The 16,573-nt window shown below is 43.2% G+C and overlaps 1 protein-coding gene across 2 annotated transcripts in view; it reads left to right on the forward strand.

Annotated features, from left to right (window-relative positions):
• Positions 1-628: 628 nt before the first annotated feature.
• The window catches only part of DGUOK (deoxyguanosine kinase), a 37,440-nt gene continuing 21,495 nt past the window's right edge, over positions 629-16,573 (forward strand). For both annotated transcript variants that reach the window (XM_011980701.1, XM_011980702.1), the window contains exons 1-2: positions 629-853; positions 13,619-13,731. In XM_011980701.1, coding sequence (XP_011836091.1) covers positions 712-853; positions 13,619-13,731 — 255 coding nt within the window. In that variant the 5' untranslated portion in view covers positions 629-711. The remainder of the gene's footprint in view (positions 854-13,618; positions 13,732-16,573) is intronic.

Raw genomic sequence — 16,573 nt, forward strand, 5'->3', positions numbered from 1 at the left:
CACAGAACCCAACCTACCAGGTTTAAACAATTTCCAGTCACATACCTGAGCCACCACCACCTTATCCTGAAGGGATTTTTGGCTATAATGCGAATCGATTGACCGAACATTTATTTACTTACTCAAGACACAAACTAAGAGATGGGGTGTAACTGATTATCTGTTAATTTAGTCAATAATATGCCAGCATTGTGCAGGGAATTACAGGGAATAGGAAAAAGTTAAATTTGTGTAAATCATCAGATTGAGTCATTTTCCTACTTTAAAACTTCCATTTTCTTGCAGTATTAAAAACCAGACAACAAGCACCTGGGGGGGAAAAATCCCCTTAAAATTAGTTTCTATTTTTAATTTGTGTTCAGTTATAAAATTTATTTTAAAGTTATACAAAAATGAGGTGATTGGACTGTGGAGTTATGTCTCTTAAAATGTTATTTATCCAATGAACAAAAACCGAGGAGCCACTCACACCGTAACTCCTGTTACTAGCAAATTCTGCACCCTTGTAAAACCCTTCCTTCTCGCAACGCTTCTTTACAAACATCGCGAGAGCAGAGCGGTCTCTTGGGCGCACCCCGTCGCATGTTCAACCCCACCCACTTCCTGCCTGACGATCTCCTTACGTCAGCGGTGCGCTGGAGCGAGTGAGCAGCGGTACCTAGGGCGGAAGTGCTCTCCGCGGAAGTGATCGCTGTGCGAATCGTGGGTGGGATGGCCGCGGGCCGCCTCTTTCTTAGTCGGCTTCGAGCACCCTTCAGTTCCATGGCCCAGAGCCTACTCGAGGGCGTTCCCTTCTCCAGGGGCCTGCACGCGGGGCGCGGGCCCCGAAGGCTCTCCATCGAAGGCAACATTGGTAAGGGCCGGAAAGCGACTGCCAAGCCAAGCCTTGGCCTCCGCCACGCAGGTGACAGAGGCTGGGAAAGGAGCTGGGCTCGGAATGGCCCGCGTCTGATGCGGCCGGCCTCTCTTTCTGGGCTGCGAGGAGGGCCTTTCCCCTCGCAAAGTGCACTGTGGATCTTTGCCTCCTTGATTTTTAGAGTATCGGGCCTCATTACCCGCCCACAGGGACACATTTGTTGGGGCATAAAAGCCACGCAGTTAGTGGCTAGGACAAGAATTTTATTAGCTGTTTGTAATAGATCGAAATTGAAGCGACAAGCGGGTGCAGTTTATTTGTTCTCCTAGATAGGGTTGCCATATTTAGCAAAAATTAAAAATAATATCCAGTTAAAATAGAATTTAAGATAACGAATAATTTTTAGTGTGTGTCCAATGCAATATTTGGGGCATCCTTACACCGAAACAACAACGAAATCACTCATTGAAAGTTCATATTTAACTGTGTCCTGTATTTTATCTGGCAACCCTATTCTAAGAGAGTTCCTAAACTTAAGTCCTTCAAATACCACATTCACAGTTTTTGTGCCTGTGCTAGTTGCATGATAATTTCTTGAGGCTTTTCTTAGAAGAACCTCACTTTTTAACTTAAAAACATGTATTAAATTAAAAATAATTTTGTTACAAGAATGAGACCCAGTATCTTGAATAAAAAGTAGTCAAAAAGCAAAATGAAGGCAAAGCATTTCAATTTAATATTAATAAATTCTGACTTGATACTTTTACCTGCCAAGGTACTGAGCCCTAAAAGGGGCTTAGCAAGTGTTGAGTACTGAAGACATTCTAGCAGCAAACTGACAATTTCTTTTTTTATTCATTCAACAAATCACCTTTTGAGCCACTTCATATGCCAGCACTGTTCTTGGCCTGGAGAATACAGCTGTGAATAGAAGAAATAGAAATCTCTGCTCTCATGGAATTCAAGTAGGGAGAGATAGACAATAAACAACACGAATTAAGCAAGGTGAACAATATGTTAGAGAGTAATGAGTATGATGGAGAAAAATCAGGGATGAAGAATTGAGGGAAGGTTTTATTTTATTTGAGATGGAGTGTCACTCTTGTTGCCCAGGCTGGAGTGCAGTGGTTTGATCTCGACTCACTGCAACCTCAGCCTCTCTGGTTCAAGCGATTCTCCTGCCTTAGCCTCCCGAGTAGCTGGGATTAGAGGCATCTGCCACCACACCCAGCTAATTTTTGTTTTATTATTAGAGACAGGGTTTCACCATGTTGGCCAGGCTGGTCTTGAACTCCTGACTTCAGATGATCCGCCTGCCTCGGCCTCCCAAAGTGCTGGGATTATAGGAGTGAGCCACCGTGCCTGGCCGAAGTTGTCATTTTAAATAAAATAAGCAAGGCCTCACTGAGGTGACATCTGAGCAAAAAACTGAAGAAGGTGAGGGAGCAAACCATGTGGATACCTGGGAGAAGAATCTTCTAAGCACAGTGAAAAGCAATTGGAAAGGCCCTGAGGTGGAAAGTGTGTTTGGGGAATAGGAGGGAAGTTATTGTGGCTGAACTCGAGTGAGCAAGGACGGTAGGGAAATGAGGGCAGAAGCCCAAGGGTTGGCCAGATTTTTATAGGCCTTATCATGGGTTTTTAATCTTACTGAGATGGGTAGCCATTGGAAGGTTTGAGGAGTCTAGCGACAGTTTTACTTAGATTATAAAAAGATCACTGTGGCTGATATGTTGAAAGTAAAGGGTGTTAAGTGGTATTGCAATAATTATGGTATGTTGGACCTTTGTGAAAGTGGTGAGACGTGATTGGATTCTGGTTATACTTAGTTACATGTTAACAAAAATTGAGTTACATTTTAAGTAAAATTTAACAGTGGAAGTGGTGAGAAATGATTGGGTTCTAGTTATATTTTAAGGTAGGGCCAACTGGATTTGGTGACAGGTTGAATGCAGTGTAAGATAAAGAGAGGGGCCAATGATGACTCCAGTTATTTTGACTTGAGTACTTGAAAGATAGACTCCTGATTTTCTTTATTTCCTCCTTTCCTTCTTTCTCCCCTCTCTTCCCCTCCCTTGGTGGGGTTTCGCCCTGTTGCCCAGGCTAGAATACAGTGATGCAATTGCATCTCACTGCAGCCTGCCTCCCAGGCTCAAGCCATCCTCCCACCTTAGCCTCTTGAGTAGCTGCAACCACAGGTGTTTGCCACTATGCCTGGCTGATTTTTTATATTTTTTGTAGAGATGGAGTCTCACTGTATTTCCCAGGCTGTTCTTGAACTCCTGGGCTCAAGTGATCGTCCTGCCTTGGCCTCCCAAAGTGCTAGGATTACAGGCGTGAGCCTTGGTTTTAAGCATGTTAGGTTTTTACATGCCTATTAATATCCAAGTAGAGGTGTTGGATAGGTAGTTGGATATGTAAGTTCAGAATTAGGGTCTTCTGGACTGGAGCTGTAAATGTAGGTGGGACTTAATGCTAGAAGACTATGTGTTGATGGAAAGGACTGAGCCCTGGGCATGCAAATATTATGAGACTGGGGAGGTGGGAAGGAATAAGCAGAGACAGAGAAGGAATGCCCACTGAGACAGGAGAAAAAAACAGAATGATATCCTGGAAGCCAAGTGAAGAAGGTGTTCAGTGGGAGGGAATGATCAGCTGTGTTATACTGTTTAAGTAAATGAAGGTCTTTGGTGAACTCGAACAGTTTTAGGAGTGTTAGGAGTGAAAGCCTAATCCGTATAGGTTCAAGGAGAATGGGAGGTGAGGAGAGTGGGTTAAGATAACTGGAAGTTTTTAGAAAGGGAAGTCATGGGGCGGTAGCTGAAATTAGAAGACGGTATGAGAGTTTAACATTTTAAATTTTCTTTTCGTAAGAAGAATTAGAGCAGGTTTGTAAGTTGACGGAAGTGGTCTAGTAGAAAGGAGGAAAACTGGTAAATTGGGACAGAGGATAGAATTGCTGGAGTGATTTTTAAGCAAGAAAGAATGGGATCTGTTGCCCAGTGGGAAAGAATTTAGCCTTAGCTAGGAGCACAATTCGTCCCTAGTAACAGGAGTGATAGCAAAATATATGAGCACCAACTTGAGTGGGTGTGGTGGGAACTTGGGAAGATCTTTTGGTTGTGTCTGTCTTTTTTTTTTTTTTTTTGGTGAGCCGGAGTCTTGCTCTCTCCCAGTCTGGAGTGTAGTGGCGCCATCTCGGCTCACTGCAAGCTCTGCCTCCCAGGTTCACGCCATTCTCCTGCCTCAGCCTCCTGTGTAGCTGGGACTACAGGCACCTGCCACCACGCCCGGCTAATTTTTTTTTTTTTTTTTTTTTTTTTAAGTAGAGACGGGGTTTCACCATGTTAGCCAGGATGGTCTCAATCTCCTGACCTCAGATGATCCGCCTGCCTCGGCCTCCCAAAGTGCTGGGATTACAGGCGTGAGCCACTGCGCCCGGCCTGGTTGTGTCTGTTTTCAGCGTGAAATAGGAAGAAAGGTCATCAGCTAAGAGTGAATGTGGAGACACGACTTGAAATACTCTAGTGAATAAGCAAGAGAAATGTTAAATTGCTGGGTACCATTTAGGACCCACTTTGAGTTAGTGGTCATGAATTTAAAGTGAGACCAGTCACCATGGCTGCGTGTTTTTCTCCAGCCAAATCGGAAACATCAAAAGGAATGGGAAAGGAGAGTCCTGCTATTTGCCTGATGATGTTATTATTTAAATATGTTTTGTACTGTACTTTGAGAAACACACCCCTAAAGGAAGCTCTCCTCAAAGCCCAGAGAGAGAACAGGGTATATATCACAAAGTAACTTAGGACAGGTCTGACCTTTGCTTCTTAACCTTCTCAAATTTCTCTGCTTCTTTCTTGCTTTCTCATGCAACAGAGGCTTACTGAGTGAGGACTAAGACTCCACTCTCATGCTAAGCATAGCAGTGAATAGGTTACAGTTCCTGTCCTTCAAGGAGCTCACAACCAAATGGGAGAAACAGACTTGACATAATTTTCTTTTCTTTTCTTTCTTTTTTTTTTTTTTTGAGACAGTCTCACTCTGTCACCCAGGCCGGAGTGCAGTGGCACAATCTCAGCTCACTGCAACCTCCGCCTCCTGGGTTCACGCCATTCTCCTGCCTCAGCCTCCTGAGTAGTTGGGACTACAGGTGCCCACCATCACGCCCGGCTAATTTTTTGTATGTTTTAGTAGAGATGGGGTTTCACCATGTTAGCCAGGATGGTCTTGATCTCCTGACCTTGTGATCCACCAGCCTTGGCCTCCCAAAGTGCTGGGATTACAGGCGTGAGCCACTGCGCCCCTCTGACTTGACATAATTTTCATACTGTGTGGTGAGATCCGTGATTGGGCATGGAAAGCCAGAATCTCTGGGGTAGGAATTCCCAAGAGGAAGAAGAGGAAAAAGTATTTCAAGCATAGAAAGCAACATGTGCCAAGGTGGTGAAGCCTGAAGAAACATATGCAGTTTTTTGTTTTTGTTTATGTTTTTGAGACAGAGTCTCATTCTGTCACCCAGGCTGGAGTGCAGTGGTGTGATCTCATCTCACTGCAACCTCCGCCTCCCAGGTTCAAGTGATTCTCCTGCCTCAGCCTCCCAGGTAGCTGAGACTACAGGCATGTGCCATCATGCCTGACTAACACATGCAGTTTTAATGGAAGAGAAATAGTTGGATGTGCCTGGAGTTGAAGGGACCTGTGAAAGCGTGACAGAACAAGAGATTGGAAGGGTGGGATTTGCCATATGTCGAAGAGCCTTGTGGACCATGCTAATTCGTCCTGTTGGCAGTGGGAGGCTGTTGAACACTTGAAGCCAGTGTGTGCCATGACCAGATTAATTTTAAAAAGGAAACTGTGTAGGATGAGAAAGAAAGCTCCATAAAACAGGCACTTTCTTTGTATATTTTGTTTGCTGCAGTACCCATAGTGCCTTGCATCCAGTTTGTTGGATGAATGAATAGATGAATTGGAACAGAGTTGAGTCTGTGCACTAGTTTTGTGGCTATTGGAGTAATTGGAGGGAGGAAAGATGCAGGCCTGAATAGAAGAACTGGAGAGACAGAGAAGTGATGGTGTGAGAGAGATTTTGGAAGTGGGATTGACAGGATGTGGTGGCCACTTGGAGGCGAGGGATGAGGAGGAGTAGAGGAGGGTGACACTGAGGTTCATCAGGAATAAAGGGAATAAAGGAAGAGGCGGTCTGGGGAGGGTAGAGTGATATGTTTTGTATGAGGTTCCTGTGAGACATAGAGGTGTTCTGAGACAGATTGGAATATATGCCTGAAGTCAAGAGAGTCTGGAGATGGGTGCTGAGGTTTCAGATGTGGAAGTTGTTGACTGGTGGGGCGTAGTTGTTGAAGCCTTGGAAGTAAATGCAGTTGCCCCAAAAAAGGGTGATGCGAAGTGGAATGGGGGAACCTAATCTGACTCTTTTTTCCTTTCATCTCCCACTACTCTTCATCACCCCACACACCCTGATGACTCTCCCTAGACAGAATTAGTCACTGCCTCCTCTGTGGGCTGACATAACATTTTGTACCCACAACTGCTGCAGCACTTGAGTTCTACTGAGCTTGTTTGCACATTCACCACCTTCCTTGGGTTCTGACCACTCAGTGTGCTGTTCATCTTTGTATTGCTGACACCTAACGCCTGCCTTGACCCAGTGTACTCAGTACTGACCAGATTCTTGAATCCTGTGCTGTGATATCCATGTGGAAGTTAGGCATTGGTACCCACACAGGGAATATACTAAACTGCTTTTTAAATCAAGAGTGAGCATCTTCTCTAATCACAGGTAACGTCCTCAAGCAAATCAGATTGAGAGCACCCATTCAGGAAACCTGAACAGGGAAGGTGAACCCCTGTCCTAACCAAAATTAGGTATGTTTGGAGGGGGTTTTCTTGTATTCCTTCTGCTCTAAGTCCTGTTATTCTGATCCTGAAGGTGCAGACAGTGGCATGTAAGGAAAATTGATCAGTGAAGTAGCAACTAATGGCATCTAGCATGACTTACGAAGATGTAAGATTATAAGATGTAAGATTATAAGATGTGTGATTGAAAGTCAAAAGCTTGGTACCTAGAACCCCTGAAAATCTAAAACATAAAACACTTAGCCTCTCTTCTAAGACTGTTCATCCCTACAGTGTATTATCATCTTCTTGTGATTATCTTACGATTACAAGCCTAAATTGAAGAAAAGATTGCTGTATGAAATCTCACTGTCAGTGAGTCATCTCAGCATTTTTACTTGATGTTCAAAGACCCAACCAGAGAAGAGGAAACTCTTTTGTACTTTTCAATCAAGAGACTTAAACATAAAGCAGTAGAGGGCTTCCCTAATAACATGTTTCCTCCAGCATTCAAAATTAGTGACTTCACATCACTAATATGTGTCTTTTACTTATTTTGAGTATAAATGGTTGGGCAAAGAATCCTTGGGAAAAAATAGCCTATTTATATCAAATACTGTGTAGTGGATTCTCTGTGCCTGTGACTCACCTCCTTTCATCCATCTATCACTGTTCTCATACTCAGGATGCAAAGGTTCAGTCTCTGTCTTTAAAAGTGAGCTCCCAGTCTAGCTGGAGGGAGTGATGAGTGAACAAATAATTACAGTGTAATCCTTTGGTAAACCAGAGCAGGCAGTAATTAACTCTGCCTAGAGATGAAGTGGAGCTGGAGAGAGTTCAAGGAGGCTTTGCAGAGAAGGTGGCAGTGGAAAGCTGAATCACCTGGTAGGCAAGGCAGGGAGGAGGGGATGCCAGATCAGTAAGAGTCTTTTGTGCTAAACAGATGAGTTTGGATCATAGGAAGGTGTGAGGAAGTTTTTTGGCCTTTTTTTTTTTTTTTCGTAAACAGTTTTTCATGAAAAAAAGGCATCAAAGTAAAATGTACTAAGTTTTTTTTAAGCCTGCTGACTGATTTTTATTAACTTTGCCTAGAATGCTTTTAAGCTTAGAGCCTGTGTGATCCTGAGTACTCAGTCTTGGGGTTGGAATATAACTTGAGGGCAAGCTCTCAGCCTAGACCATCATTTCAGTTATAGTACCTACCACTTGGTAGCTACTCCATAAACATTTGTTGATTGAATGAATGAGTAAGTGAATGAATGCAGCATCAAATACAGTATCTGAAATAAAGAGTTTAATTTTTTTTTGGAAGGATTTTTTTAAGAAGACATTAGACAGTTTTATATGTTCTGACTGTTGGATTTTGGTAAAAGATTTCAGAATTGGATTTTTTTTCTCAAGTTTTTCATCTTGTTCAGGAGATGAAAATGCCTAGAGGTGATAAATATAGGCTACTGTGAAATACAACTGTATTAGACGTAAAATAATGGGATCTGTTATTTTGGGTATTACATCATATGCTATCTTACTACTAGATTTTAGCATTACATAGCTATGGTAGGCATTGTCAGTTTATAGAAAATTTTGTAGGGGGGAAAAACCATGCCTTAGGAAAAGATGAGTGGTAACAACAGAACTCTCTGGTCCAGCTGTGGAATGAGAATCGTGGAGCTAATGAAAATCAACATGTTGAAGTAATATACTCTTAAGAAAGTACCTTCCACCTTTTTGAAAGTCCTGGCAATATAACAACAGAGAACACCGGTGGCCAAGGTCCTAAGGGAAGGTTTGATGCTGCTTGTAAGATCCAATACCTTCCAAAATTCATAATACTAAGAGTATATTGAAAGATAGGCCGGGCGATGTGGCTGACGCCTGTCATCCCAGCACTTTGGGAGGCTGAGGTGGGCAGATCACCTGAGGTCAGGAGTTCGAGACCACCCTGGCCAACATGGCGAAACCCTGTCTCTACTGAAAATACAAAAATTAGTCAGGTGTGGTGGCATGTGCCTGTAGTCCCAGTTACTCGGGAGGCTGAGAGGCTGGAGAATCAGTTGAACTCAGGAGTCAGAGGTTGCAGTGAGCTGAGATAGCCCCACTGCACTCCAGCCTGGGCAACAGAGCAAGACTCTGTCTCCAAAAAAAAAAAAAATGAAAAGAAAGATAACAGCAGTGGCCCGGCGCAGTGGCTCACGCCTGTAATCCCAGCACTTTGGGAGGCCAAGGCAGGTGGATCGCTTGAACTTAGGAGTCTGAGACCAGCCGGGGCAACATGGTGAAACCCTGTCTCTGCCAAAAATACAAAAATTAGCTGGGCATGGTGGCACACACCTATAGTCCCAGCTACTCGAGAGGCTGAGGTAGGAGAGTCACTTAAATCCAGGAAGCGGAGGTTGCAGTGAGCCAAGATTGTGCCACTGCACTCCAGCCTGGGCGACAGCTAGACTCCGTCTCATAAACAAACAAACAAACAGTATATTGGGCAGGTCAAACATACTGGACCAGCTACCCAGCAGGCTGAGGTGAGAAGATCACCTGAGCCCGGGAGGCAGAGGTTGCTGTGAGCCAAGATCGCACCACTGCACTCCAGCCTGGGTGATAAGAGAGAGACCCCCATCTCAAAAGGAAAGGTAGCAGCTAAGCTGGGATCTAACTAAATTGCAGTAAGTCTGAGATAATGATATCATAAGAGATTGACTGAAGAAGTAGGCTTTCTCTAGACAGGGGTGTTCTGATCACTAGGAGGAGGCCTCTGAAGCAGTGGAGAGCCAAACACCACCACTCTTACGAACCCCCTGTGAACACCTTGAAACATTTGTCAAAACAGACAAAAAACACCCCAGCAGGAAGGAAAAAAATGTATATTATGAACAGGTATCACAGCACTGAGAAAGTTATACTGTGTCTGGCTTTAATAAAAACATATAACTTTGAATTATTTTTTTGAAGTAATTATTCCACATCTGTGGGTGGTACCTGGCACAGCTCAGTTCCAGTGGAATTAGTTTAAGAAATACTGCCCTGTAGTGAATTACTCAGGCTCTCCAAGCCCCAGAAACATGGATGGCACAGCTCTTAGGACCTTTCACCACCATTTACTGTCATTGTATGCTGAAGCTGCCTTCTGATTACTAAACTGGCTTTCCAGAAGCCTTGGAATGGAGAATGGGTTACAGAGTACCCTGGGTATTAGATGTTATTGTTCCAGTCATTGGAACTGTGTATTTCCTGTTACATCTAATTTGTTGGCATTCCAGAATTTATGTGTTTAAATTGCATGAGTCAATTTCTTGGAGTCCTGACTGCTCTTAGATGAACTAATAGTGTCTGACCTCAGAGCCCTTCCTTTCCATCTGCAACAGTTTTTTTAAGGTAATTGTTTTTAACTTTTAAAAAATATAAGTAATTCTGGCCAGGTGCGGGGGCTTACGCCTGTAATCCCAGCACTTTGGGAGGCCGAGGTGGGTGGATCACGAGGTCAGGAGATCGAGACCATCCTGGCTAACACGGTGAAACCCCGTCTCTACTAAAAATACCAAAAAATTAGCCAGGCGTGGTAGCGGGCGCCTGTAGTCCCAGCTACTTGGGAGACTGAGACAGGAGAATGGCGTGAACCCGGGAGGCGGAGCTTGCAGTGAGCTGAGATCACATCACTGCACTCCAGCCTGGGTGATGGAGCTAGACTCCATCTCAAAAACAAAAAAAATTTTTATATATAGATATATGTATGTATGTATATATGTAATTCTAACAATTACTCAATCCCAGCCATCTAACAAATCAGCTACGTTTATCTTTTCATATTCATTAAAATAACTTTTTAGCTATTAAATAGCAGGGACCATATTTTAGACTTGTTAAACAACCTACAATCTAAATATTGACCATCTGGCCAAATATTTTAAGCAAGGGCTTACTCAGGGCAGACAGGTATCTGATAATATACACATTCAGCCACTTGGCACCTAACCAGTGTGGTAGGAATTCAGAGCTAGAGAAGTAATGAAGAAATGGGACCTCAGGCTTGCTGGGGGAAAGGATTTAGACACAGGCCTGGAAGAGCAGGGGAGGGCATTTATTCATTGGAGTGTGGGAAGAGTAGGGATTGAACAGATGTGAAGAAGCACACACAAGTTAGGTGGAGGTGGGGACTGAGAGATGAGCGTGACTGTACAAATCTACAGATTCATGCTGTTTGTTCTTATCCTGCCTATTCAGAGAGGAGTTGGGGTGGCATATAGTAAATGTCATCTATTAAATGTGTGGGTTCTTGTGCTGAGACATCAGCACCCCAATCAGTAACCATAAGTGGAAGGATGCCCCCCTTCTTTCCCTTGAGATAGATTACTTCTGATAGAGGAGACTGAGGTCCAGATACAGTCTTTTTTTTTTTTTTTTTTTTTTTTTTGTTTGGAGACAGAGTCTCGCTCTGTGCCCCAGGCTGGAGTGCAGTGGCGCAATCTTGGCTCACTGCAAGCTCCGCCTCCCGGGTTCACGCCCTTCTCCTGCCTCAGCCTCCCGAGTAGCTGGGACTACAGGCGCCCGGCTAATTTTTTGTATTTTTAATAGAGATGGGGTTTCACCGTGGTCTCGATCTCCTGACCTTGTGATCCGCCCGCCTCGGCCTCCCTAAGTGCTGGGATTACAGGCGTGAGCCACCGCGCCCGGCCCAGATACAGTCTTAAGATTCATTTTTTATTTTTCACAAATATAGGTTTCAGAGAGAACTGAAATTAGTAATATACTGTGTATTTTATTCATTTGGCCAGGTCATTAGGTTGCAGTTTGTTTTCTACCCTGGAGGAGCCCCATCCTCCAGCTGGAGAAACACAATGACAGGTGCAGTGATGGAGTCTCACCCAGAATACCAAGCCAAGCACAAAGGAGGACTAGCTAATCCAGCTCAGAGGTATCGGGATCTGGGAAGGCTTCACACAGGAGGTACATCTAAACAGAACCTTGAGGATTGAGTAGGCGTTGGTCAGGTGAGGAGAGGAGAGGAGGCGCTTCGGAAAATGGGAAAGCATATGCAAAGTCATATTTGCAAGAGAACATGGCATGATTGGAGTTTGGTCCTGCAGGAGTGTAGGCTCCCTAAAGGAAAGCCGAGGCCAGAGAGGCATACACAGGGATCAGATCTTGTTGTGTCTTGCAGACCATGTTAAAGAGTTTGGAGTTTGTCATGAAGCTTGTTCAGGTCTTAGCTCAGATGTCACTAACTTCCCATTGCCCTTAGAATAGAATAAAGCCCTCTTACCATGGCCACAAGGCCCTATGTGACCTGGCCCTGGACTGCCCATGTGGCCACGTCCATCTTGAGCCACTCCTCCGTCGCTTGCCCTTGCTGTAGCCAATAGGGAGTTGTCAAAAGATTGTAAGCAGTGTTATTTCATGTTCAGTCTGGCCACAGTATGGAGCATGGATTGAAGAGAGCAAGGCCAGCATCAGAAAGGCAAGAGATGATAAGAGGCTGGTCTTGAGCATGGAGGTGGGAATAGAGAGAAAAAGACAAATATGAAAAATTTAGAAGCAAATGCAGAAGGATTTAGTGGCCTCTGAGGTTTGGCAGAGGAGGGACTTCTGTCAGTGAGTGGATGGTGTGTTCATACCCTGAGGTCTGGGATACAGGAGGAAGCTCAGTTTGGTGGGAAAGATGATTAGTTCATTTAGGAAATATGTTGACTTTGAGGTGTTTGTGGAATGTCCCAAGTGGAGATGTCTGGAGGGTTCTTGAATAGAGTCTCTGGAGCTCAGGGAGGTATGGGCCAAACATTGGTATAAATGGGAAAAGATAACTTGAATGTTGTGTTACTAGGTTGATTCCATCTCCAAAATATTTCTCGAAACAACCACTACTTTTCACTCCTCTGCTATCACCCAGGGGCAAGCTGCTATATCTTTTAACTAGCCTGCTTGCTTCTGCGTCATCCCATTCTTACGTAGCTGGTGGAGTGATCTTTTAAAAATGAGAAGGAGTCTTATAATTTTCCTACTTAAAACCAATCCTCACCAACTTCCCATTGCCCTTAGAATAGAATTCAGTCTTCTTACCATGACTACAGAGCCCTGTGTGACCTGGCCCCGGACTCCCTCTCTGTGTGGCTACACCCATTTTGAGACACTTCTCCATCACTTACTCATGCTGTAGCCATACTGTATGGCTTCTTCTAGGGCCTCAAACTTCTGTATTGTATGTCAACTTCTTTCTCTCTTTCAGGTCTTTGTGCATGCTACTCCCTTTGCATGAATTATCATCTTTTCATTTTTTCGAAGGAGTCTTCTTTGACCTCCCGGGCTATATTAGTGCCATCCTGCATTTTTTCCTAGCACCTAACACAGTTTGTTAGTAGTTAATTTTGTGTTTGTCTACTGTCTGTCACCCATACAAGCTCTGTGAGGGCAAAATCCATTCTGTTTTGTTTGCCATTGTACCCACAGTGCCTGACAGTCCTGAGCACATAGTCAGCACTCCATGAATATTTTTTAGATTTGTTGAATGAATGAGATTATAATCATTTTTATTTTTTATCTTGAAAAACTAAGAAATTTTACACTGTCACAGCACAAATAGAATGGTGACTCAAGTGATAGAACTTACAGAACTGATTTCATCTACTTTTACATTTTCAACTGTCATTAAATGCTCTGCCTCTGGAAGGTTGAGACATGGAAATTGCAAATTAAATCTTGAAGGAATTTTTCCTCCCTATTGGCTGTGTTCATTATAGCAGCTCTGGTTGGCATGGATTGATCTGTTATCAGTCTAACAATGGTATGGCTGCTGAGTGTGAAATTCAGAAAACTGATACTTGTTCCCTTGAGTTGGGCGTTTGTGGCGGAGTTTAGTAGCAGCCTTCTCCTTCAGCCCTGATTTGGGAAGCATCCCAATACATGCTGTTTGCATTGCAGCTGTGGGAAAGTCCACGTTTGTGAAGTTACTCGCTAAAACTTACCCAGAATGGCACGTCGCTACAGAACCTGTAGCAACATGGCAGGATATCCAGGCTGCTGGCACCCAAAAAGTAAGTTTTTAGTTGTGGTGGGTAGTTGGCAGGCATGGGTGAATAATCTAATTGTCGTAATTTAATTTACTCTGAGTGGGTAAAGTAGCCCAGTTTGAGTATCCTTTTTAAAATAACTTCATTCCAGAAAGCAGACCACATACACCAGAGAGGATATGACTTGTTTGAATATGTGTAGTTTTGATTTTTGTGGTTTTTATATGTCTATCTAAGTGACTGCCTCTGTTGTTTGTGGTTTCCCAAAGCATGTCCAACCATCATGGATGACTTTGAAGATGAATTTTGTCATTCCTACACTTAAGTATTTATATTATTACTGAAGCTAACCACTAGGATTAATAGCTAATTATAGTGATTTTAACTTTTTAAATAAAGTCTTAGAAATTGGAAGGGATGTTAGAGAGGTTCCAGTCACACTTTGAGTCAATTGGAGAGGTAACAGCTAACATTTATGAGCACGTACTATGTGCCAGGCACTGTACTATGAGGTATAAGTACATTTCACTTATACCTCATGGCTTAGGCCGTGGTGTGAAGACTATGGCTTTGGCAGAGGCCGTAGGGTTGGTTTCCAGCCACATCAGTGTGAGTAAGGAAGGACCTGTTTGGACATGACCCTCAGAGGGAGCAGAAGCACCGTGCCTCCTCAGGCACCATGAACTCCTCTTGCCGCCACCTGGAATATTCACTGAGTGGCACATTCCGGTTCTTGACTCTAATTGCTAAACAATTCTGCCTTTTAATGAGCCACATTGCACCCCTGTGACTCTGACTCATTGGTTCAAGTTCTACCCCCTAAGTCTTTTAACTTTTCCCTGTAACAACCCTATATATAGTTGAAGGTGATGATTTTCCTGTTCCTTCTCCCCCTCAAGTCTCTTTCCTTTTTTTTTTTTTTTTTTTTGACAGTCTCATTCTGTCACCCAGGCTGGGGTGCAATGGTGTGATCTCAGCCCACTGTAACCTCCACCTCCTGGGTTCAAGCGATTCTCATGCCTCAGCCTCCTGAGAGCTGGGACTAATGGGTGCATGCCACCATGCTGGAATAATTTTTGTATCTTTAGTAGAGACAGGGTTTCGCCATGTTGGCCAGGCTGGTCTCAAACTCCTGGGCTCAAGCGATCCACCCACCTTGGCCCCCAGAGTGCTGGGATTATAGGCATGAGTTACCATGCCTGGTCAAGTCTTCTCTCTTTCAAGCCAAACACCTCCTATTTTCCTCCAGGCTATTCTTTACTCTGAAGTAACTTTACCTAAGTGATGAGTCCTAGTTTGTTCACTTTCCACTTTGAATTTACTAAGACTGCTACTTGGAGGTGAACAGGACATTCTGGATGTAGTCTATGTGGGACCAGAGTATCATGGAACTTGTTCTGGGTGCCATTTTTTTTTATTCCAACCCAGAATTGTGTTAGCTTTTGTGGCTGGCATATCATGCCTATTGAGGATTTTTGCTTCTTAAGTTGTTTCTTTATATGTCTGTATGTGTGCCTGTGTGTGTATTTGTGAAATTAACTTTCCTATGCAGGAATAAATTACATCTTTTTCTGAGTATGCCACAGGTCACCTGTTGAGATTTCAAAATAAAGTCGTGGGTCACATAATGATGTTTCTGTCAATGTGTACAATGGTGGTCCTATAAGATTATAACAACATATTTTTACTGTATCTTTTCTATGTTTAGATCAAAATACCATTGTATTATAATTGCCTGCAGTATTCAATACAGTAGCATGTGACACAGCTTTGTAGCCTAGGAGCAGTAGGGTATACCTTAAAGCCTAAGTGTGTGACAGGCTATCCCATCTAGGTTTGTGTGAGTACATTCTCTGATGGTCACACAGTGACAGAATTGTCCAATGACACATTTCTCAGAACATATTCCTGTTGTTAAGGGATACATGACTGCATGTCCACAATTGTTTGGTATTCCTCCCTTCAAGAAGTAGAGCGTTAATTCTTGCCTTGAACGTGGCTGGACTTTGTGATTTGTTTCCAGTAAATAGAAAGTAGCAAAAATAAGAAATACCTTTCTAGGGTAGGTCATAAGAGACACGGTAGCTTCCATCTTGTTCTGGGGGAAGCCAGCTGCCGTGTCAGGAAGCAGCCTTTTCAGGGGGCCCACACGGAAGGAACTGAGGCCACCTGTGAACAGGTATGTGAGTCTTTTTGAAATTATATCCTTCAGCCACAGTCCAGCCTTCAGACAACTGTAGCCTCAGCCAACAGCTTGACTGAAACTTCATGAGAAACCCTGAGTCCCAGCCACCCAGCTAAGCTCCTTCCCAAATTCTCGCCTCATAGAAACTGAGATAATGAACGTTTTTGTTTAAGCCACTGAATTTGGCATAATTTGTTAGGCAGCAATAGATAACTAATCATCCTGTAATCCCATTATTCAGAGGTAAAATGGACATTTTTCTACAGAGAAAATGTATAGATTTACATGCACTTGCATAAATGTATAAAATATATATACATTTGCTTTTTGAAACAAAAATTGTGATTGCCACCTGTATGTCACTTAATAGACAAGATCTTCCTTTCACAGTGATGTCATTTTAATGGTTGTAGTGTACTGCATAATATGAATATTATTTAGTTATCCAGTCCTCTATTTTGAATAGTTTTCTAATTTCTTCTTATTATAAACATGTTGCAATGATGAGTATTATTGTAGCTTTACTGTTTGTTTTTTACCATGTTTTGTTTATCTTTTTATTCTTCAATGAATTGCCTGTCCAAACCCCTTGCCTTGTTTTTTTCTATTGAAATCTTCATCTTTGTGTAATGGCTTCATAAAAACTCATTGTATGTTAAGTATATTAATTCTCATATATTT

The sequence above is a fragment of the Mandrillus leucophaeus genome, unplaced genomic scaffold, assembly GCF_000951045.1.
Source record: "Mandrillus leucophaeus isolate KB7577 unplaced genomic scaffold, Mleu.le_1.0 Scaffold216, whole genome shotgun sequence".
Taxonomy (NCBI): Eukaryota; Metazoa; Chordata; class Mammalia; order Primates; family Cercopithecidae; genus Mandrillus; species Mandrillus leucophaeus.